Source organism: Mus caroli, unplaced genomic scaffold (genome assembly GCF_978045245.1).
Source record: "Mus caroli unplaced genomic scaffold, Mus_caroli_1 scaffold_4, whole genome shotgun sequence".
Lineage (NCBI taxonomy): Eukaryota > Metazoa > Chordata > Mammalia > Rodentia > Muridae > Mus > Mus caroli.
This window is the reverse complement of record NW_028227259.1, coordinates 78,551,998-78,574,889: the sequence shown is the minus strand read 5'-3', so window position 1 is coordinate 78,574,889 and position 22,892 is coordinate 78,551,998. Positions and strand designations below refer to the sequence as shown.

At 44.4% G+C, this 22,892-nt stretch overlaps 1 protein-coding gene across 1 annotated transcript in view; it reads left to right on the top strand.

Annotated features, from left to right (window-relative positions):
- The first annotated feature begins 227 nt into the window (after window positions 1-227).
- Kdr (kinase insert domain receptor) overlaps window positions 228-22,892 on the top strand; it is a 45,331-nt gene continuing 22,666 nt past the window's right edge. Inside the window, 15 exon segments of the mRNA XM_021162949.3 lie at window positions 228-595; window positions 4,435-4,528; window positions 6,445-6,647; window positions 10,020-10,150; window positions 10,391-10,559; window positions 11,068-11,207; window positions 12,220-12,397; window positions 13,752-13,866; window positions 13,953-14,116; window positions 15,795-15,951; window positions 16,819-16,930; window positions 17,821-17,929; window positions 19,171-19,512; window positions 21,574-21,720; window positions 22,485-22,616. Coding sequence (XP_021018608.2) covers window positions 529-595; window positions 4,435-4,528; window positions 6,445-6,647; window positions 10,020-10,150; window positions 10,391-10,559; window positions 11,068-11,207; window positions 12,220-12,397; window positions 13,752-13,866; window positions 13,953-14,116; window positions 15,795-15,951; window positions 16,819-16,930; window positions 17,821-17,929; window positions 19,171-19,512; window positions 21,574-21,720; window positions 22,485-22,616 — 2,260 coding nt within the window. The 5' untranslated portion in view covers window positions 228-528.

Sequence of the window (22,892 nt, the reverse complement as noted above, 5' to 3'; positions counted from 1 at the left end):
CCCATTACTGGCTACATTTTACTTCCACCAGAAACCGAGCTGCGTCCAGATTTGCTCTCGGATGCGACTTGCCGCCCGGCACAGTTCCGGGGTAGTGGGGGAGTGGGCGTGGGAAACCGGGAAACCCAAACCTGGTATCCAGTGGGGGGCGTGGCCGGACGCAGTGAGTCCCCACCCCTCCCGGTAATGACCCCGCCTCCATTCGCTAGTGTTTAGCCGGCGCTCTCTTTCTGCACTGAGTCCTCAGGACCCCAAGAGAGTAAGCTGTGTTTCCTTAGATCGCGCGGACCGCTACCCGGCAGGACTGAAAGCCCAGACTGTGTCCCGCAGCCGGGATAACCTGGCTGACCCGATTCCGCGGACACCGCTGCAGCCGCGGCTGGAGCCAGGGCGCCGGTGCTCCGCGCTCTCCCCGGTCTTGCGCTGCGGGGGCGCATACCGCCTCTGTGACTTACTTCTTTGAGGGCCAGGGACGGAGAAGGAGTCTGTGCCTGAGAACTGGGCTCTGTGCCCAGCGCGAGGTGCAGGATGGAGAGCAAGGCGCTGCTAGCTGTCGCTCTGTGGTTCTGCGTGGAGACCCGAGCCGCCTCTGTGGGTAAGGAGCCCACTCTTTAGTAGTAAGGCGGAGAAGTAGGGTGCGGGCGGGCGGAGAGTGGGAATAGAAGAGAAGACGACCTAACTGGGAGAGCTCTAGAGACCCTCCCTTGGGTGTTCTTTCACTTACCAATGGGGAAACTGAGGTTCAAAGACTCTTCCGAAATGACTCAGCCAGGATTCTACTCACTCCCCCCCCCCCCCCCCGGGCATCGGTTGGAGCGTGTCCTGCGGAGCTGACACAGCCCCTGGCGCTAGGTAGGCAGGAGTGGAAAGGAGCCTTGAGCCGGGGCAGGAGATGCTCCCACTGGCAGGAACAGCCGGTCAAACGCTGGGAAGCCAGCTCAAGCCGAGCGGCCCGACTGGCATCAACCACCCCGTGCTGTTGCCCACCGCCCTAGAGTGGAGCAGGGAATCCGCCTCTGGCTCTGCTCCCCTTTAGCTCCAGCGTGTAAGCGCACGGACTATGTGAGGTGAGGTCTCTTCACAGAGCAACACTTTCCTCCCTCAACTTTCTTTGATGCAGAATGCTATTTTTGCTGGTAGGTGGAAGACGCGCGGCTTTCTCTTCTGTGACAGCTTCTCCAGGTGTATTAAACTAACTAACTCTCCACTTACTACTCCAAAGCGTTGGTCCTGGGGTAAACTCTGAAAGTTTCAGAAACTCTTGAGCTTGGCACCTAGTTATAGGTCACTTTTCTTGTTTTAAAATGCCCTCTGCTTCAAGGTTAGGCACACACTCGCTCTTGGGCTTTTGTGCAATAATTTCCCTTCCCTTCCCTTCCCTTCCCTTCCCTTCCCTTCCCTTCCCTTCCCTTCCCTTCCCTTCCCTTCCCTTCCCTTCCCTTCCCTTCCCTTCCCTTCCCTTCCCTTCCCTTCCCTTCCCTTCCCTTCCCTTCCCTTCCCTTCCCTTCCCTTCCCTTCCCTTCCCTTCCCTTCCCTTCCCTTCCCTTCCCTTCCCCTCCCTTCCCTTTCCCTCTTCCTCTTCCTCCTCTATTTCTCTGTCATTTCCTTTTTGAAGCCACAGTTTGCAGATTTCCAATATCCACCCATTGGAGAATGGAGAATCAGGAAAAAAGAAGTCAATTCTGCAGAAACATTCCTTGCACCCTAAGAGAATCGAATGGCTTAAAAGCATTGGCACTGACACATAAGGCACCAAGATTGCCTGTCTACAGCTATTGAGTTTTCCTCATAATGACTTGGTTCATCAGGCTAGCTCCATCACGAGTGCCCTCTTGTTCCTGAGAAGGCTGCACTCTCCCCTTTTCTGGGAAGAGAAAGACAGCCTGGAACATGTGCTTGCCCTGGGTTCCATAGAGAAGCAAGCTGCTTTAAAGCCCAGAGAATTCCTAGTGTAGCAGCTTAACAGTATCCCGTTCTCTGAATAAGATGGAGGTTGCCCTTTTGGAGTGTGTGACTTGCTTAATTGGATTGGGCTATAATTGGTGCCATCGAAGTCTAGAGACAGAGCCGCTGTTGTTTTTCCTTCTGGTCTTTGAGCGGGAAGGATAACAGTGCACAAATTAATTAATGTTGGTTATCGGATTTGAACATAAAAGGGCTTTTATTGTATAGTAGCATATGTACCTCTTGCAGTCAGAATGAGCTTTCTAAAGCACAGAACCCAAACTTGCCGATGAAAATGAATGAGGTTTAATAAAGGCGGTGGGTTAGCATTAGTCACTGATGTAAATCTCCAGTTATTGATAACCTCATTGACTGGATTTGATTGCAGACATATCCCTAGGATACTGTGGTGCTGTGTTTGATGTCTTAGGAATGGGGCATTCTTTAAAGATGAGCATAGCCAACATGCCTGCACTCTAAGAGAATCTATGGCTGTATGTTATTACAGAGACAGTTGAGAAGCTCTTCGTGGCTCTTGCATGTAGATCAGCGGTAGAGCGCTGAGGCTCTGCACTCGCTTCCTGGCACTGAAGAATAAAGGTCATTTACTGTGGTGGTGCCGTGGGCGCAGTTGATGATTAGTTACCACTACATTTCCCTCACACATCTGCCTGACTAGTGAGTCCATCAGATGAGCGTATCCAGTGATCGTTTGCAGGTTAATGTTTCTCACTCATGGTTAGAATCTACTTATCAAACAAATTGTTTTTCCATTTCCTGCTTCTTCTCAAACAAAGTAAGATTCCATTATTGAAAGGCTTGTTTAAGAACATTTTAACTGCTTGCCTATGTTAGGGACAGTGACTTATTTCATATTGACAAATATTATGCCGACTAATTGAATATGACTACCCAGTTCTATAGCTGTCTCAGGGCAGACCAAGAGCATCTGTGATCCAGTCACTTTAAATGCCATTTAAAATGCATAATTTGTTGGTCTAGGAATAAACACACTGTAAAGTTTAAAATCATGGCCCAAACACAAGTCCTTAACAATGCCAACTAGCTTCTGAGATTCATTAATGTCATTTAATTACCAATGTTTTAAAAATATGTCATTAATTACTAAATCTATAGTTGTATCAGCAACATATGTACATCCTATTAGGTTGGGTGTATTCAGGGTGGCATGGCTGTAGACTATTGCACATCTGTGTAGGTAGCCAGTGGACAGCTGTCTCTGGCTGTTCTCAGAGGGCCACAGTGTCACGGCATTGGCTATTTGCCTTGGCTCTTTGCTAATACTTTATTGACATGGCTTCATCTTCGTTCACGTTCACTTATTTGCCCAACAACATCAATGCCAGCTGAGGTCTTAGGAGTCATCTGTTCTTAGTCAGTGTGAATTAGAAAGCCTGGATGCCTGCCTGCTATTAATTAGTTATTCTTCTCTTCTGAGACAGAGTCTCACTGTGTGGCTCAGGCTAGCCTTGAACTTGCGGTCCATTCGTCTCACTCATCAGAATGCTGGGCTTACAGGTGTGTGCACCACACTAGGTAGCTCACGTTTTAAGCTAAGAGCTAGAAGATCTTGGTGTCCTTTAACATAGTGGGCAACGTCTGTTTTTTCATGCTTTTAAAGCAGCCGGTTGCATGTTATGGGTTAGTTGACTGAAAACTAGTTATCTTGCTGTGTAATGACCTGCAGTGGTATGTATCTCTCAAGATGCTTTTTTGCATTTCAATCAGTTAGGTAACAAGTGTCTTATGTCTCCAGCTTTGTATTGGTATGAGCTCAGAGCTTTGATTAATGAGTTGGGACCCCCTATCTATTGCTCATTAGACTTACACTATTTTTAGTTTTGCTCTGAGTTTATGAATATGCATGTATGCATGAACTTGGGAGATATTTCTCTTCCCCAATTCCTTTTCCTCCACTTAAATGTGCTGTCTTTAGAAGCCACTGCCTCAGCTTCTGTAGCTCAGATACCAAAGGAAGTCTGGTACACAGCATGATAAAAGACAATGGGACGGGGTCACAGTGGCTCCTGTCCCTTTCAGGGGTATGGAGACGAGCTGTAGAGAGATGTCTCCAGGGAGTTTTCATTAATCAGCAATTTAGTCAGATCTGTGCATCCTATGCTTTACAAGAAATGTCAGTGGGCCCTTTCCCAAGGGCCTGAAATCATCAGATGGAGGTTCACCAGGTTTCAATGTCCCGTATCCTTTTGTAAGACCTTGAAGTTGGCAACGGAGGAAAACAGGAACTCCACCCTGGTGCCGTGAATTGCAGAGCTGTTGTGTAGGTTTGTGACCATCTGCCCATTCTTCCTGTTATGACAGAGCTTGTGAACTTTAACTGGGACTGGGACAAAGTCAATCCCACCTTTATACAATGAATTGCTGAAGAGGCCTTTTAAAACTTGGAGTGTGCATTGTTTATGGAAGGGCTTTCCTATTGGATCCAACTCTTTTCTAATTTGTTTCTAGGTTTGCCTGGCGATTCCCTCCATCCCCCCAAGCTCAGCACACAAAAAGACATACTGACAATTTTGGCAAATACAACCCTTCAGATTACTTGCAGGTAAGGAATCCTTTTTTGAGCCAGCTTTCCTGTGTGAAAGGACTCATTGTTTACTGAGGTCACAACAATTTCCACTATTGCAGAAGTATAATAGTATTGTTACAATTGTTTATAAATCATGAGACTTCTAAGAACCTATTTAATAATGAAACAATGGAAAAAGTCTTTTCAAACCTCTGTACTCTTTTGCTGAGCCACATGCACAAACATTTTACACAAATGTAACATACACAGGAATATGCATGCATGCATGAGAAGATGTGCCTAAAACTAGCATGTAATTGACATTCACAACTATTGATAAGTTAGTAAAGCAAAGGAGATATCCTTATGAATAGAGCTAAAATTCTATCCATGTTCAAGTCACCCAGAATGGCTTCTGGACATTTTTTTTTTAGCTGTTTTCTACAAATGAAATTCTGCCTGTATTAGTAATTTAATATCTACCCAATAATATTCCTGACCATATGTCCTGTTCAGACCATGACCTTCATAGTCTGGCTTGATGTTCTAGGCCTCTTTCCCTCTTGCCAGCAAGACGTCACAGTGTTGATGCTGGATAAAGTGAGAAACAGAACTTTTGGCAAGAAGAGGACCTTGAGTTTTGCTTTTCCACTGAGAGACAAGAAAGGAACTTAGAGGAGGTGTAGCTGGGAGTATGGTCATTCATGAAAGACCCGTCTGCAGGGCAGTGTGTTTTGCTGGGGACAGTAATGAGCCTAGGCCATAGTGCCATCTGAGGAGAGTGCTTGGTGGCAAAAAGAGCCCTAGCAGCTTGTGGCAGTTGCCTCATATTTGAAGAATATCAAGAGACCCACAGAACAACTCAGGGCTAGTGTAGATCATTGCATGTGGAGAGAACCCAGGCCTCATATCTAAGGTCTACAAAAGTCACCAATGCCCAGTCTTTGGGGGAAAGCAAACCCAGAAAGCTACAGCAGGAGCTGTTTATCTTCATTAAGTCATGGCATTTCCAGAGAGTTTCCTCCCCCTATTCTCAGACACAAAGCCCACTTAAGATCTCCCTCTGGGGAACGCTGGGAACATTTCTTAAGTTCTGAAAAAAACCCTGGAGTGCTCGGGCACAGACGATCCTGTCACTTCATGTGAGTGCTAAGCTCTTTGGATGATGGCTCAGTGGGTCACATTGTTTTATTTGTATTGACTGCCTTCCGGAGACTGGAAGCTATAGAAGTCTGTTTGGTGTGGCCCTCATAAGGCACTGTGTGCTTCTTCTCTCTGTGTCCTAAATTCTTACTCTCCCTTGCTTATACCCACATAGGGACTTCAGCTTTGTTGCTGTTCTTCAATGCTTCAGATGTGCCCTGGGTCCTGTCTGTCCTTCACACTTACTGGTGCTACCTGGAATGCTATTCCTCCCGATGTGCATAGGGCCAGCTCGGTCCAATTCCTTTGCCTCTTTTATATTTTCCTTCACAGTATCAAATCACCACCGTTTATGCAACAACTTGTACTTTTAAATTGTCTGTCTCCCTCGATTAGAGTTAGGTTCCAGAAAGGCACTGAGTTTTTTGCTTCCTGGTGTACACTGGGCAACTACTCTACCACTGAGCATGATATCCTTGGTCCCTTCAAAGTTGTCCTCTGTCCTTAATAATGCTTAGCAATCATATATTGCTTAAAATATTTATTGAATGACTGCATGAATGAATGAATGAATGAGCTAACAGAAAACTCATAACCACGTGGGTGATTTCTGAAACAGAGTGTGAGATCTTTGGTGGCATGTCCTTGTAGACTGTCTGCCACCAGCATCTATCATCTTGAAGGTGACTATTGATTAGTTTATATGCATGTGAAAAACCAAACCTTCATTCTCTTACGCATAGCCTCTCTGAAACATAGCCCCGTGGCATGGAGTGTACCATTGATATCTTCCTGGAATACTTTTTCAGGGGACAGCGGGACCTGGACTGGCTTTGGCCCAATGCTCAGCGTGATTCTGAGGAAAGGGTATTGGTGACTGAATGCGGCGGTGGTGACAGTATCTTCTGCAAGACACTCACCATTCCCAGAGTGGTTGGAAATGATACTGGAGCCTACAAGTGCTCGTATCGGGATGCCGACATAGCCTCCACTGTTTATGTCTATGTTCGAGGTAAGTGGTGGGCCAGAATGTACTTCCCCCGTCTGCTTCCAATGTCGTAAATGCGATAGAGTCAAGAAGAGTTGAGTCCAGTAAGAGGCTTGTTGGAAAAGATGCTTGCCCCTAGAAATCTCGGAGCTTCTCTGCCAGGCTTCCTTAGGGAAGGACTCACCAGAAGTCTGGGTTTTGGTTGGAGCTGCTCGTCTCTTCTCTGGCTAGGACAGCCCTGCTTCATTTTCTACCTTGCTCTGTGATTCCTTGGGACCCGACACGAGCTATGGAGACGCCTAAAATGTCTTCTGCTCTTTGAGACTCTGGGATCTTTGAAAATGCGGAGGCTTGGAGGTGAATAATAGAGAGGTTTCTGTGGTGAGATAGGTTATCTGGAGCAGGGAGGAGGTTTTTACAGGAATGCATAGGGAAATCGCCAAGGACTCTAGAGGCTGTTTTTTTTTTTTTTTCTTTTTTCTTTCTCCCTCCCCCATAAGATCTTTCCTTTTCACATTACCACTTTATTAAAATAAATTCACATACCCATGTGCAAAGCACAACACTGTCTTGTCTTTGCGTGTGTGAACTGAGAGGGCTTGGGACCAACTCCAGGGAGATATGAACAGTCTTCATGGACATAGCAAATTTCTTACTTTGAGGTGATGGCTAGCTGCTTGGGTTTCCTTCATAGACTTTCCCTTTCAGGGCTAAAGATCTAGAACTGATTTACAGGACACCTTTAGTTTTATGTCAAAGGAACTTAGCTTTTGTCTTACATAAAAAAGTTCGTTTTGTGATGCAATCAAGGTTTGTAACTTAGCATCCATATAATAAAAACTACAACGTAACATGTACTCCATGTTTACGGGATGAATAGGAGCTCTTTTACATTCTAAAAATTGCACACCACCTTTTCTTGTGAAAAAAAAAAAAAAAACCAAACCTCTCTTCACTGCCTGTAACAGCATCTGCTTCTCAGGAATGTAAAGGTTTCTTTGTCACTCTTTTTTTAAATTTCTTTCTTTCTTTTTTTTTTTTGTGTGAAAGAGAGTTTTGCATGTATGTATGTGTAGTTTGTGCATGCTATCCGTGAAGGTCAGAAGTGGGGATTGGATCCCCTGGACCTGCAGTTACAGAGCCACCACGTGAGTGCTAGGCACTGAACCCAGATCCTCTGCAGGAGCAGCCAGTGCTCCCATTTGCTAGGCCATCTCTCCAGCCCTGAGTTGCATTATATTTGACACAGGCATACAATGTTATATTTCTTTCAGAGAAGGATGGATCTATAAAAGTATTTCATTTATTCATCTGTATGTACCCTTACGTCTCCGGGAATTTGAGACAGGTGAAAATGACTTTAAGGTTTTTTTATTTCCTGAAAGCCACTCACCAGGCAGGAAGGATCTTTACCGGGGCACCAACCACCCTTGCATATCTACACTTCCATTCAGTAGGGTCAGTGTATGGAAGACCAGAGGCCATATCCAAATATCCCACGATGCTCTTGAGCTGCTCAGTGATTGTCTATTCTTTTTGCTCCGGGTAAGCCAAGTATACCACAGAGTTCTGTGCCTCCCCTCCTCACTCTGCAGAGCTGAGGGAGGCAAGGCTCAGACCTTGGAGAATGCCTGGCTCCTTTTGATCTCACAGTCTTGGGAGACGTGGCTCTCTCAGAAGACTGCAAGGATTTCCTGCTCTCAGCCTGTCTGGAAATGCTTCAAGATGAGCTTCTCCTCCAGTATCTCGATACTTCCTTCTCCCCGAGTCAGGAAACCTGGAGACATGAGAAAAGTCATTTCGTGGCTTACAATAAATGTTTTATTTTGGGAGGCTGCGTGGTTGTTTGGTATTCTTTTGTTTACTTCCCCTTTAGGGTTACTGAAATAGCTTACGGCATAGCTTTAGTCTTAAGTCAAGAGGTGAATTTAGCTTCTCAAGGCTTGCTTTGAATGAAGCAAGTCATGAACTATTCCATTACCATGTCCATGGAGGAGAGGCAGGAGTAACAAGCGCTGGTTTCTAGCACCGTCTGCTTGTATCCTTGGTGCCTCTGGATATACCATAAAATTCTGCTCCTGCCTCAGCTTAGGTTTCAGAGTTGAGCTATTCAAGAGTTTGCTCATGAAATTTAACAACAGGAAAGAAAGCATTGAATGTAGTATTCCCAGTGGATAGGTCTTTAGCATCCCCTCTTACTTCCTCAGTCCTCTGACCCATCTAGTGGTGGATGGAGCCAGGAAGCTGGCCTTGGCTGTGCAGGATAATGGTGATGGCATGTGGGGAGTGAAGCTAGCCGCATCTCTCTGCTTTCCAGCTGGGAAGGAAATCAGGCTTTTGCTGTTGAAAGGAGTTAGTTACTCTTCTTCCCCTTGGTTTCATTAACTCTTTCTTCACCTCTGAAAAGGCTTGATCAGAGGGGTGGGGGTTAGGAGGTGAGGTGTTATCTCTGCGATTTCAAGTAGCAGCGGCTCCAGACCATATGTTCTGTCTCTAGGGGATGAAGTTACTCCCAGACATGTATTAAAACTGTGTGAATGGCGTCTGAAAGATATCAAAACCTCTCTGGCTTTCATCTCAATCTTTGGAATTGTGTTTTTCCTAATACTTATTGTCATAGATGTGAATAAGTGCTAAATCTTGAACTAAATGTAGTGGCTATGAAATATTGCTTTATAAAGACTCTTATCTACAGTCCTCACAGACTTAAGATTATTATAAAGACCATTCTTCTGAATTACTGAATCATCTGAAATCAAAACAATCAAATCATTGTTATTTTCTCTTAGTTTAAAGATCCTTTTTTTTTTTTTTTTTTTTGTCATTTACATTACTTTCCTAATGGAAAACCATGAACTTTTATCATCATAAAACTCAGAGTTTAAGTGTATGGTCTTAAATGAAATATTTTATTTTATGTAAAAATAATCTATTAGGCCAGGCGGTGGTGGCACACGCCTTTAATCCCAGCACTTGGGAGGCAGAGGCCAGCCTGGTCTACAGAGTGAGATCCAGGACAGCCAGGGCTATACAGAGAAACCCTGTCTCGGAAAAAAAAAATCTATTAAAGCATGGACTATTAAAATAGATTCTACCTGGTAATATTCCATGTGGAAGAAGCTAAGTTACTTTGTTGGTGTCTTCCTTCACTTTCTCTCTGTCTGTCTGTCTGTGTCTCTCTGTCTGTCTGTTTCTGTGTCTGTGTGTATGTGTTTCTCTGGCCTCCTTGATCACATCTTTAGAGCCAGATAGCTATGTGCAGCCTAGCCTGTGGATGTCCACATTCATGCAAGTTGTCAATGACAGCCATTCTGTCATTCAGTTAGAGTTCATGGACCCAAAGACTACTTAACTTTCCTGCTAATAATTCACTAGGAGAATTCCCTCTTCTTCTAGATTACAGGTCACCATTCATCGCCTCTGTCAGTGACCAGCATGGCATCGTGTACATCACCGAGAACAAGAACAAAACTGTGGTGATCCCGTGCCGAGGGTCGATTTCAAACCTCAACGTGTCCCTTTGCGCTGTGAGTTACCTCGTTTTCAGTCACTGCATCCATTTCCATAGCTGTAAGCCTTTTTTGGAGATGAGCTTCCCACTTTCAATACCATGCCAACAGTGAATTGCAAAGATCCCATAGGGAGGGTCAACAGCACATTAAAAGTCAAACCAACTTAGGTTCTTGAAAGTAATATGGTCCTTCATTGGCCATTGAATTTGGACAGTGCTGGGTTAAATATTTGTTGTCTCTCTGTTTGCTAATCAGAGGTATCCAGAAAAGAGATTTGTTCCGGATGGAAACAGAATTTCCTGGGACAGCGAGATAGGCTTTACTCTCCCCAGTTCCATGATCAGCTATGCCGGCATGGTCTTCTGTGAGGCAAAGATCAATGACGAAACCTATCAGTCTATCATGTACATAGTTGTGGTTGTAGGTAAGTGGATGTCTCCTTTCCATATTATTAATATCATACAATAAAGAGTGGCTTTCTACGTGAGTATCCTGGCGAGCAAGGTGTAGGGTAAAAGGCAAGAGATATGGAAAAGGATTCTAGCGCAGATTACGGTTAGCTTTTTCCTAATACTCTTCTTCACCAGCAAACCATTGTAACCGGGGCTTCTCCTCTCTTGTCAAGACCAAGGATGAAAACAGTTCCAGTAGAGGAGCTCATTTTGTGAAAATTCAATATTGAGAGCACAGCTTGGCACCAGGCCTTTTCATTGTATCTAGACTTTATTATTCCCTGGGTTACTACAGCATTTTTGAAATGCTGAAGATAGAGATTTGTAAATCACTATAAACCGCCTTCCGAAAGCCATCAAGAAGCAGTGTGGTCCCCGAGGAAAATGATGTCACACGCTCTGCGCCACTTAAAAGATGTGGGCCGAGTCCTAGATTTCTTTTCCATCTTACCTTCTGTTTTTATCATTTGCTTGCTCCAGGATATAGGATTTATGATGTGATTCTGAGCCCCCCTCATGAAATTGAGCTATCTGCCGGAGAAAAACTTGTCTTAAATTGTACAGCAAGAACGGAGCTCAATGTGGGGCTTGACTTCAGCTGGCACTCGCCACCTTCAAAGGTAACGCTGACAACTCAAAGCCTGAGTACTTGGATGATAAGTCCTAAGGAAGGTTTCATAAGAGATATAGGGTCCTCTCTGGTCAGATAAACTATTAAGACTTTAAAACACACACACAACACACACAACTTATATACACTTATACATACACACACACTCATACATACAAACATACACACTCATACATACAAATACACATAACACTGGGTGATGGTGGTGCACTTGGGAGGCAGAGGCAGGCAGATTTCTGAGTTCAAGGCCAGCCTGGTCTACAAAATGAGTTCCAGGACAGCCAGGACTACACAGAGAAACCCTGTCTCCAAACAAACAAACAAACAAACAAAAAATACACATACACACACTCAGACATACAAACACACACACACACTCAGACATACAAACACATGCACTCATACATACAAATACATGTACACACACTCATACATGCACACACACACCTGACACATACACAAACATACAAACACACACACTCACACAAACAACTCACATACAGACACACACACACACACACTCTAGTGCATCCACACTTTCATATAGGACAATGACAGACTGCATAGCACCCATGAAAAGGTGTTATGCTGGGAGACCCAGCCCACACTGCTGCAGTTGTCCTGTGCATGTCGGTCCTGACCAGGGTCTTAATCTTTTGACATTACTCTACTTCTATGTTCTCTAAAGCCCTTGATCTATTTTTCCCTTTAAGAGGTGACCTAGGTCACATTTCTCTTTAACCAGTTGTATTTGATTCCACACTCTACACACACCTCATTCTCATTAGGTGAAGAAGGCCTCAGCATCCTTCCTCAACTTCACCTTTTTCAACTTTCACTCATTTCGCCTGAATCCCAGTATGCATGTGGTGTTTATAGTCTCTATTATTAATAGTTGTGTTCACCAGGGGACAGGGTTTGGTTCCGTGGGTCTTTAGGAGCTATTGGACAGTGCTCTGCTGGGACGTGAACATTTACTAGACTCTGTTTTTGCTTCTCAGCCTCATCATAAGAAGATTGTAAACCGGGATGTGAAACCCTTTCCTGGGACTGTGGCGAAGATGTTTTTGAGCACCTTGACAATAGAAAGTGTGACCAAGAGTGACCAAGGGGAATACACCTGTGTAGCATCCAGTGGACGGATGATCAAGAGAAATAGAACATTTGTCCGAGTTCACAGTAAGCGACCATCTTCTTGATAATACACTGTGCCTGGGGGAGAGAGATGTCTTACAGCAATGTAGGTTAGTACCTTGTTCATTTACAAGGTACTTTTGAGTTCTTGTTAATGAGGGCACAAGACCTAGCGATCAACAGCATACCTTTAGAGTCAGGGACTTGGATTCAAAATCTCAACTTTAAAATGGTAAGTGCTCACTAGGTCCTATTTGTTATGGCCGTTTCTGAGATTATCATTATTATTGTAAGTGGAGTGTTAGCAAATATGAGGGCATGTTTTTAAAGACTTTAGTTTACCATAAGGAAGGCTAAGGGGCTTAGTTAAATAAGCATGAACTTCCCAAATTGGGGAAACCCAGATTCAGTGCTTTCTGTGTAGCTTTAGATGAATCACCCAATTTTTCAGTTATACCCTATCATTCATGTAAATGTCTCAGTTAAGATAATTTGTGCATACTAGAGCTCTAACTTGTGCCTCTATAGGATTACCTTGTAATTCACGTGTTTGCGATGTAAAAGTCTTGCACACGCTAGGCAAGTGGTCTATCATCAAGCTACTGTAAGGAAGTGAAGGGAGAAGAGGGGAGTACAGTTAGGAGGTTGATAGTTCGAATCCAGGTGAGAGATGGTGGAAGACTTGGACAAGGATATGTGTGTGTGTGTGTCTGTGTTGGTGGGGGTGAATAAGAAGAAAAAGGATCTTGGGTATATTATGAGGTGTAACCAGAAGTACTTACTGGTTGATTCATTGTCAGTGAAAAAGTAGAGATGATTTGAGCTTTAACACAAGCAACTGAACAGTGGCATCACTAAATGAAGGGGACTGGATGGGCTATGGAGAACAGCATTGAGTGTGTTCCTTTGGTGATGCCCATTAAACATCCAGGTGGAGATGTTGGATATATGTAAACCTGGTACCCAGAGAAGTCAGGCTGGGGCTGAAAGTTTGTATTTGGAACTGATGCTTTAAATCCCCTCTTCTGAGACTAGACAGAAGAGGGGATTTGTAAAGAGAGAAGGTCTGAGGAGTGTTGGGACAATCAACATGCAGAGTTGGGTAGAGGGTGTCATGGGCGCCGAGGGTAAGGTATGGGCACTGGTCTGGGAGTGGGGGTCAGTGGTGGTAGTGAAGGCTGTGTGGAGGATAGAATGCTCAAGGCTCATGAGAGAGCACTAGTGAGTTGACAATGCTGACAAACCCTAGAATGTGTGTGTGTGTGAGCTGAAATGTGACTGTTGTGGATAGTGTGGGGACTCTCAGGATGGCGGTACATACATGATTAAAAATCCAAACCAAAGGGACATTTACAGTAACTTGGCATTTATGAGAACCACTGCTTTCATTTTCTTCTAGCAAAACCTTTTATTGCTTTTGGTAGCGGGATGAAATCTTTGGTGGAAGTCACAGTGGGCAGCCAAGTCCGAATCCCTGTGAAGTATCTCAGTTATCCAGCTCCTGATATCAAATGGTAACTACTGGAAATAAAAGCAAAGCATTGATACGCATGAGGTCAAATCCTTCTATTGCACTACCTCCTGTGATTGTCTCCCTTAGGTACAGAAATGGAAGGCCCATTGAGTCCAACTACACAATGATTGTTGGCGATGAACTCACCATCATGGAAGTGACTGAAAGAGATGCAGGAAACTACACGGTCATCCTCACCAACCCCATTTCAATGGAGAAACAGAGCCACATGGTCTCTCTGGTTGTGAATGGTGAGTCCATTCAGTGTCTCCTCTGTCAAAAGTTTGCTAAAGAAGAGAAAGAGTGCATCTTCACTCATCTCCCATCATTCTATTGTCTCCTGTTATGTCATCTGCATCATTAACGGGGCCAGTGCATTAAGAAAATGAGAAATGACCCAGGGAGGTGGATTTGAAATGAGATGTGGTCTGCCATCCTGTGGGCCATGCTTCCTTGATAACTCATGTGAAGGTTCTGTTGGTGGTCACCTGCAAGGTGAGAGGAGATGGTACCCCCTAACCAAATGCCTCTGGGCTCACTCAAAGCTTTGTGAGCTCCTGTTGCTCCTGTCTACAAAGCTATATAGAATGAAGACTTAGGAGACCCTCCTCGTGTTTTGTGTGATGTTTTAGTCTGAAGATTTAGATGCTTTGATGCAGATGCGTGGCAGAACTCCACACAGGAGACCTGTGGAGTCCAGGATCACTGAATAACTTGCTGTCCACAGTCAGAGGTCAGGAAAGACTGTAAGCTTTTGATTTAAGAGTGTTTTAAACTTTACTTTCCCAGACTGAATGTTATAATTAAGTATTTGAGTTCAGGTAAGTGTAGCAGGTACCGGACTGACTTAAAGTGTCTTTCTTACAGGACTTCCTTAGAATCTTCATAGGCTAATGGCTATTGTCTTCTCTGATGGGAGAGACAAGAGTATCCAGGATTTAACTAGATTATTTGACTACAGCACTTTTCTCCCCCCGTAAATAGATTAATATTTTGCTCCAAACGCAGAGGCATGCTGCGGGTGTAACTCTTTGTCCTTCTTACTGGCACCACACATTAAAACGTCAAGCAGTTGTCTCAGTCCAGGAACGTACTGCCCACGCGTCTCGATCCTCCTCTGTGTGTTTTTCTGAGCATGGTTTCATTTCTTTTTTCCTCTAGGGAGTATTTTTTAAAGATAACAGGCTCTGGGAAGACTGCTTAGAAGCAGCATGGATAAAGGGGATTGCAAGAGAGGGGAGGATGGCAGAAGCTGATTAAATACAGGGAAAAGAAGAAAATAATCGGGCAGCAAAGACAGAGAGGCAGACAGGGGGCAACCCCATCGCTCCACTTCACCAAGTCACCACTTTCAGTACACCCTAGCATTTCCCTTGCTGTGCGCGGTACATACAGAAGCCAAGCTTCTGCTCCAAAGCCCGTGTCTACCTTTGTCCAGGATCTTGCTATATATGAACTGCTATATATGATGCCCTTGGGCAAATCTTTTAATATTTTCCCATTTCCTCTCATGTGTAAAGTGAAAGCCATAGCCATGATAACGAGAACTGAAAGTCAGCGGGGAGCACCTCAGCAAGACTGGGCATACAATAAATGTCTTTGCTGCATCATTCCAACTGCTTTCTCTCTGTACCCTCTCACCCCCTTCTTGCTGGACTGTAGGGCATGGAGAACAACATCTCTCATATAAGAATGAGAGAGTGTGGCATGGGAATGTATAGCTGGCCTGAAGTCACTTGGCTTATCAGGGTTTTAGGGTTATGAGAGCCTAAGAGTTCAGGTCTTCTGTCTCCAAGTCTAGATGTCCTACAGAAAAGCAAGCAGAAGCAAAATCATATGAGTATATAAGGCAGATCTGGTTGCTGAAATCCCCTTTATTCCTCAAAGCAATCGGGCAGTTCACAGGTTGTCTTTTCTATCTATCTCCAGTCCCACCCCAGATCGGTGAGAAAGCCTTGATCTCTCCTATGGATTCCTACCAATATGGGACCATGCAGACATTGACATGCACAGTCTACGCCAACCCTCCACTGCACCACATCCAATGGTACTGGCAGCTAGAAGAAGCCTGCTCCTACAGGCCCGGGTGAGTGGGGCTGTGGACTCTGTTTCGCTTGCCATCATGCGTCCCTTCTTGCCAAGCCATGCCAGGGTTCCATCGAAACCTGGAAGGCTGTCTCCAAGGAGGTCACCCTTTCAATGGTACTTGGACTCATTCCCCATACCCCACTATGCTCTTTCTCCTTAGTTAGCCCTGGTGGGCTCCTTTCCAAAGGGATACTACTTGCTGCATTTGCTAGATGCCAATCATCGGATCATCTTCTGTCTGTGGACTGCAGAGGACCACACTGCTCCTCCTTATCTGTGGGAATGTCCATCTCTCAGAGGAAGTGCTGGTGGATGCGAGGCAGTGATAAACCTAGCCCAGGCCTCAAGAGTCTCAGGCCCAGGCTTATCAAGGTCTACCACAAGTGCAGACATCCTTAGGGAAAACAACAGCCACCACCTTCAACCTACCACCCTAAGCATTCCACTTCCTGTTGTTGTTTTTGAAATAGCAAACCCAAGTTTCTTCCTCCACTGCTGGCCATTTCCTAAACAAAAGCCCGCAGTCAGTCCCAGAGAGGTGACTTTTAAGAAGCCCCAATGGCTTCCAAGTTTCCTTACCTTCCTTTGAACTAAGTGAGCTTGAATTGTCTTGTCGATCCAATTTATGAATGGAGACTTGTTCCCAGAATAGCTGCTTCCCTCCTGTATCCTCAGGACCTTAGCACTGTTGTGTGTAGGCATCTATTTTTAATTGGCGCCAAGTTCTGCGAAGTGTTCGCGTGTGTCGAGAGTTATCACTAGGAACGTGATAACCAGAGGCTGACCCTTTCCGGTACTCCTGAATGAGAGAGAAGTCAAATCTTGACATGCTGTGCTTTCTTGCTGTGCTTTCTCCCTCTTCCAGCCAAACAAGCCCGTATGCTTGTAAAGAATGGAGACACGTGGAGGATTTCCAGGGGGGAAACAAGATCGAAGTCACCAAAAACCAATATGCCCTGATTGAAGGAAAAAACAAAGTGAGCTTAAACTTTTTGATTTTGATTCTCTCTCTAATCCTTACCTCTGAATAGAAGGCGGTACAATAACATGCAAAGGTATATCAAAGGTATATTGGAGGTTAATAACCAGTATGTGTGATGTCATCTATAACATCCAAGTTACAGAGTCCACCTAGGTAGATCAAGAAAGTGTGAGTTACACACACACACACACACCTCCAATCTTAAAGAGGAACAAACTTATGCCATTTGCAGAAAGATGAGATCATCAAATGAAGCAAAGTAAGTTTGACAAAGTAAGTTTGACACATATGATTTTCTTACATACGAGTCAAGATAAAATAAAACACAACAGAAGTAGAGAAGACTATTTGGGAAGAGGAGAGAGATCATTTGGACTGTGGGGTGGGGAAGACAAAATCACTGGGAGTGGATATAATCTATTATATACATGTATAAAAATGTCCTAACAAAGCCTGCTATTTTGCACAATTAATATCTACTTATGTAAAAGGAGAAGGGAAAACCCCACGGTACCCATAGCTTACTAGCAGTTCATGGAAGAGAAACGAAGCACATAATACCATTTAGTGTATTCACTTGTTGAAAAGTAATTCTGACTCTATGCACATGATAAAGGAAAAGTGTCAGTTATGTTTATTCATTAAAGTGAATCCTCGAGGATTTCCAAAGCACTTTTGCAACCCCTGTCTAACTGCCTGGTTAGAGCTGTTTACCTTTGCCGATGGGCAGGGTGGTACCATGAATGGCAAAGGCAGTTCTTAGCAGCTGTGGGTGCTGATGAATAGTCAGTCTGTGTGTGTGTGTGTGTGTGTGTGTGTGTGTGTTTGCGTGCGCACACATATTCAGCCTGCATTGTTCATGGCTTGGGTCTTGTACGTTCACAGACTGTAAGTACGCTGGTCATCCAAGCTGCCAACGTGTCAGCGTTGTACAAATGTGAAGCCGTCAACAAAGCGGGACGAGGAGAGAGGGTCATCTCCTTCCATGTGATCAGTGAGTAGAGACCTCTTTAGAGGGTGGGGCGGGGCACCCTCAGAAAGTGGGTGCTAATAAGTTGTGAGGACCTCGGTTGTCTTTGGAATTTGTGCAAGTGGCGTGGTGTGTAGCTAGGACTTGACGGTAAGACGTTAAAGCTGCTCATGCAGGCCCTGGGCTCGTGTGAGAGTTCATGTGCTATCCTATCACTGGTCAGAGAAGGTTTCCACTTGTGCTTTAAGCCGCAAGTCCCATGTTGGGTGTTGTCTTAGTCAGGGTTTCTATTCCTTCACAAACATCATGACCAAGAAGCAAGTTGGGGAGGAAAGGGTTTATTCAGCATACACTTCCATACTGCTGTTCATCACCAAAGGAAGTCAAGACTAGAACTCAAGCAGGGCAGGAAGCAAGAGCTGATGCAGAGAGGCCATGGAGGGATGTTTTTTTACTGGCTTGCTTCCCCTGGCTTGCTCAGCCTGCCCTCTTATAGAACCCAAGAACTGCCAGCTCAGGGATGGTATCACCCACAAGGGGCCCTCCCTCTTTGATCACTCATTGAGAAAATGCCCCACAGCTGGATCTCATGGAGGCACTTCCCCAGCTGAAGCTCCTTTCTCTGTGATAACTCCAGCCTGTGTCAAGTTGACACCCCAAACCAGCCAATACAGGCGTGGCTTGTCTTGCTTGCCAGTCAGTGTGATTCATGACTTGCTGGGGTTCGTGAAGTTATCCGTGGGCTTGTGATAGAACAGTACCCGGGCCTGGGCTTCTAGAGTATGGAAATGATGTTAAGTCACTGGCCTCTGCTTTTCTACACTCCAGAGTTTGTCACTGCAGCCTAGTTTTATGGGTAAATTTGAGCTGATTGTACTGGCTCAGATATTTTAGTCTGAGCTAATTACTTATAATAAATGTAGTTTTCATATCATGTATTAATAAGAAGGCATCATTAAAGATTCCATGTGGTGATTAAATGCCCTGCTTTAATCTTTTTGTTTTGTTTTGTTGGGCTTTTTTTTTTTTCATCTTGGAAACCATATCCAGAACTCAAAGTCAAATGCAGGGAATACTTGGGGAAAATTAATTTCACATTCCCAAATAATACATTTTGCAAAATGAATTGTCTAATCTGGCTCTGTCTTTGTAGTAATGACTTGGGACTGCAAGAGCTGTTTCTTAGTTCATCATAGCAGCAAGAAGACAATTGTGTCATACACCAACTTAAGTCACTATCCACTAACTATGGCTTTACATTTCAGGGGGTCCTGAAATTACTGTGCAACCTGCTGCCCAGCCAACTGAGCAGGAGAGTGTGTCTCTGTTGTGCACTGCAGACAGAAATACGTTTGAGAACCTCACGTGGTACAAGCTTGGCTCACAGGCAACATCCGTCCACATGGGCGAATCACTCACACCAGTTTGCAAGAACTTGGATGCTCTTTGGAAACTGAATGGCACCATGTTTTCTAACAGCACAAATGACATCTTGATTGTGGCATTCCAGAATGCCTCTCTGCAGGACCAAGGCGACTATGTCTGCTCTGCTCAAGATAAGAAGACCAAGAAAAGACATTGCCTGGTCAAACAGCTCATCATCCTAGGTATGGAGGCATCCCTGGGTGACAGAATTGCAATGCCTTAAATGTAGTGTGTTTGAGTGTTGTGTGCATAGTACAGGCCTCTGGGAGCTTTTTTAGTAGGCTGGCACACTCCTGGAAGCAGAGCAAAGCTAACAGTGGTGAGGTAATACATTAAAATTAGAAGACAGCTTGACTCTTTCTAGTGTTTAAGATGATGTCACTACTAGTATGTGCAAGGGATTAGCTTAAATCCAGAGAACTTCCTGTGGCATCCTTGGACATTCAAATGATTAAAGTTAGCACATGTGTGTAATACTATTAGCAAAGAGAGGGTCAGAAGCTCAAAGTGATGACCCAGAAGGAGAGGATGGGACTATAGGCAAATACCGGGTGATCGTACCATTGTGGGGTCTCCAACTCCTGGGGATAAAAATTGATCTTTGCTTGCTTACTGCCGTAATTTTAGTCATAGAACACACTGGCACATACAAGGTGGTCAGTGGGATACCTGCTTCATGAAAAGTGTGATGAAGGTCTAAATTTAAGATCTAGAAGATTCCACGGAAGGGGTGCCACACTCATTGCCTGTACTTCTCTGGTAGCCTATGTGGTCTGCAGTAGGTGAAGTTCAGTGAGTTAAGTTTGGGATTAGAAAAAAAAAACACTTTCACATTTCCTGTGGGGATGCTAGCCTGTCTTGTCTAACCTTGTACTTTGCACAAAACCTGGGCAATCTCTGCTCTGAGGATATCTGGTGAGTTTAGGTGAGTTTATATCTCTGTGCTTTTTTCCTGCCATTTTCTCCTTTCTTTGTTGTGCTCTCTGAAGTTCTTGTGATGTGCATCTTCTCTGGTTTATAGTGTGAGAAAGGTGAACTGCCCAGGCTAACTAATCTACATCAACATTTTACATGAATATCATTTTTGAGTGCTTTGGCTTATCTGAAGGGGTGTTTGAAAATAGATGCTAACATATGATTGTTATTAAAAAACTTGGGGACAGAAGGACAGATGTTTCTGAGTGAAGTTGTTCCCAAGACCCTAGAGATTACACCACACATAGGACCCGTTATATCAGGGAAACAGTAGCTGATCCAGATGAGGGAGAGTTTAGAAAGTGCTGAGAAGGGAGCTCTGGGCTTAGCCATGACCAGGAAGTTTCCCATCACAGTCAGTGGGTATGCGTCTATAAGGATGCCTCTGTTGTTTCCAAAACTCTGTTCTTGGAAGTAGGCCAGAGCCAAGTGCACTTGTTTAAACTCTGATATATATAGTACATGGTGGAAATGACCACGTTCTGCTAAGTGTGGAAGGGGATTCTCTCAACACGATTCTTTCTGATGTTCATCAATGTTTCTACTGCAGTTGGGTGATTTTCAGGAGCATGGGAAAGCTCATGCTTTGCTGTCCATGTAGACAAATGGCCTTGGCTTTTCGTAGGATATTATTGTTTGGTTTGTGTTTTAGTGGAAACCATGCAGGACTTTTAGGCCCATCAGATTCTATTATTATCTCAACCATTTACTTAGTTATAGGGGCTTGGGTAAGGTGCTTAACCTGGACTGCAATCACATCACATAAAAATAAGGCTAATGGCGTGGCTCTCATTATATGTGACTGACAGTAAATATTAGAAATGATATAGTTATCCAAAGTTATGTAAGTCACTCCTTACATAATTGTCCTGAAGTTTTGCCTTTCCTAAGGGAAAACGTGAATTTTACTCTTAGAGGGTACAACTTTCCAGAGAAGAAGTTACTCTTAGGGAAAGCCTTGTGGAATTGGAGGAAAATAAATCCTCTAACCTGAATAAAACAATCCCCAAAGATTCCCAAGTATTGTGTGATTTGCATGTGGGGTGGCTAATGTGAATATTTAAAAGCTTCTGTGTCTGTCTGAAGTGTCCTTTCTTATTTTGTTTGACTTCACTCATCCAACAAGGTTGCTGTTTGCCAAGTTCGGTGTAGTTTGAGCTTGCTTTATTAATGGGCTCCTGCTTATGAGGTTTAGAACCGTTTAATAGTCACAGGACATGAAAGCTGTTTGAACCGTGGGCTCTACAATTTTCCTTTTATGTGCACAGAGCGCATGGCACCCATGATCACTGGAAATCTGGAGAATCAGACGACAACCATTGGCGAGACCATCGAAGTGACTTGCCCAGCATCTGGAAATCCTACCCCACACATTACATGGTTCAAAGACAATGAGACCCTGGTAGAAGATTCAGGTGAGTGGAACTTGTCTATTTCTCTTGTCTATTTCTCTTGTCTATTTTTCTGATGGATGCTAGGTATGACTTCTATCACTTATTGGCTTGTTTCAAGGTAGACAGAAGGCAAAAAAAATGACTCAGTGAAATGCTTGCCACACTAGCACAAGCACCACAGCATTCTCATCTCTAGAAGCCAGGTAGAAAGCTAGACTCAGCATCCTTCTGGAATCTCAGTATTAAGGGGCAGGGTGGGGGGATGGGAAGGCAAATGCCTCCTTGGAGTTCATTTGCCAGTCTAGCTGAGTCATCAAGCTCCAGATTCAGAGAGAGAGAGAGAGAGAGAGAGAGAGAGAGAGAGAGAGAGAGAGAGAGAGAGAGAGGAGAGAAAGGAGAGAGAGAGAAGAGAGAGAGAGAGAGAGAGAGAGAGAGAGAGAGAGAGAGAGAGAGAGAGAGAGAGCCTGTCGCCAAAGAATAAGGCAGAAAGCAATAAAGCAGCCACCTCACATTGACCTCTGGCCTCTATACACTTGCATGCCCTCCCGTGGAACACACAAATGTGGGTACAGGGTCTGGCTCATTTCAGAGTCACAAGCAGCTTGTTTGGAGTCCAGTTGAGTTTGCATGTAGATCCCATGGGAGAGCAGTCAGTAGTCAACGCTGTGCACCTCTTTAGAGTTAGGTAATGGTCTGAGATAAAGGGCAGCAACTAGTCTTTATTTTTAATGCCATGGACAAAGCATCCCATCAGAAATAAAGCAAGAATTTCCTTCTTCCTTTAGGCATTGTACTGAGAGATGGGAACCGGAACCTGACTATCCGCAGGGTGAGGAAGGAGGATGGAGGCCTCTACACCTGCCAGGCCTGCAATGTCCTTGGCTGTGCAAGAGCGGAGACACTCTTCATAATAGAAGGTCGGTGTGATGTCATAGTCTCATCAGATGGTCTCTGGCAATTAGATCGCTTTGGACATAGCTGCACATACTTTGAGTAGGATGCCTTGTGGGTGACTCATGGTGACACTCGTGGTTGTTAAGCCTCGTCTCTGAGATGTTCATTTAAGTGTCACACAAGTGTACATAGCCTGAAGGCAGTTTTACACAATATTTTTCAGTGTATCTACCTTTTTTGACTGGGATCTGTCACATGAAATTAGGGGTCGGTGCTCAGAAAATTTTAGATCTTACTTG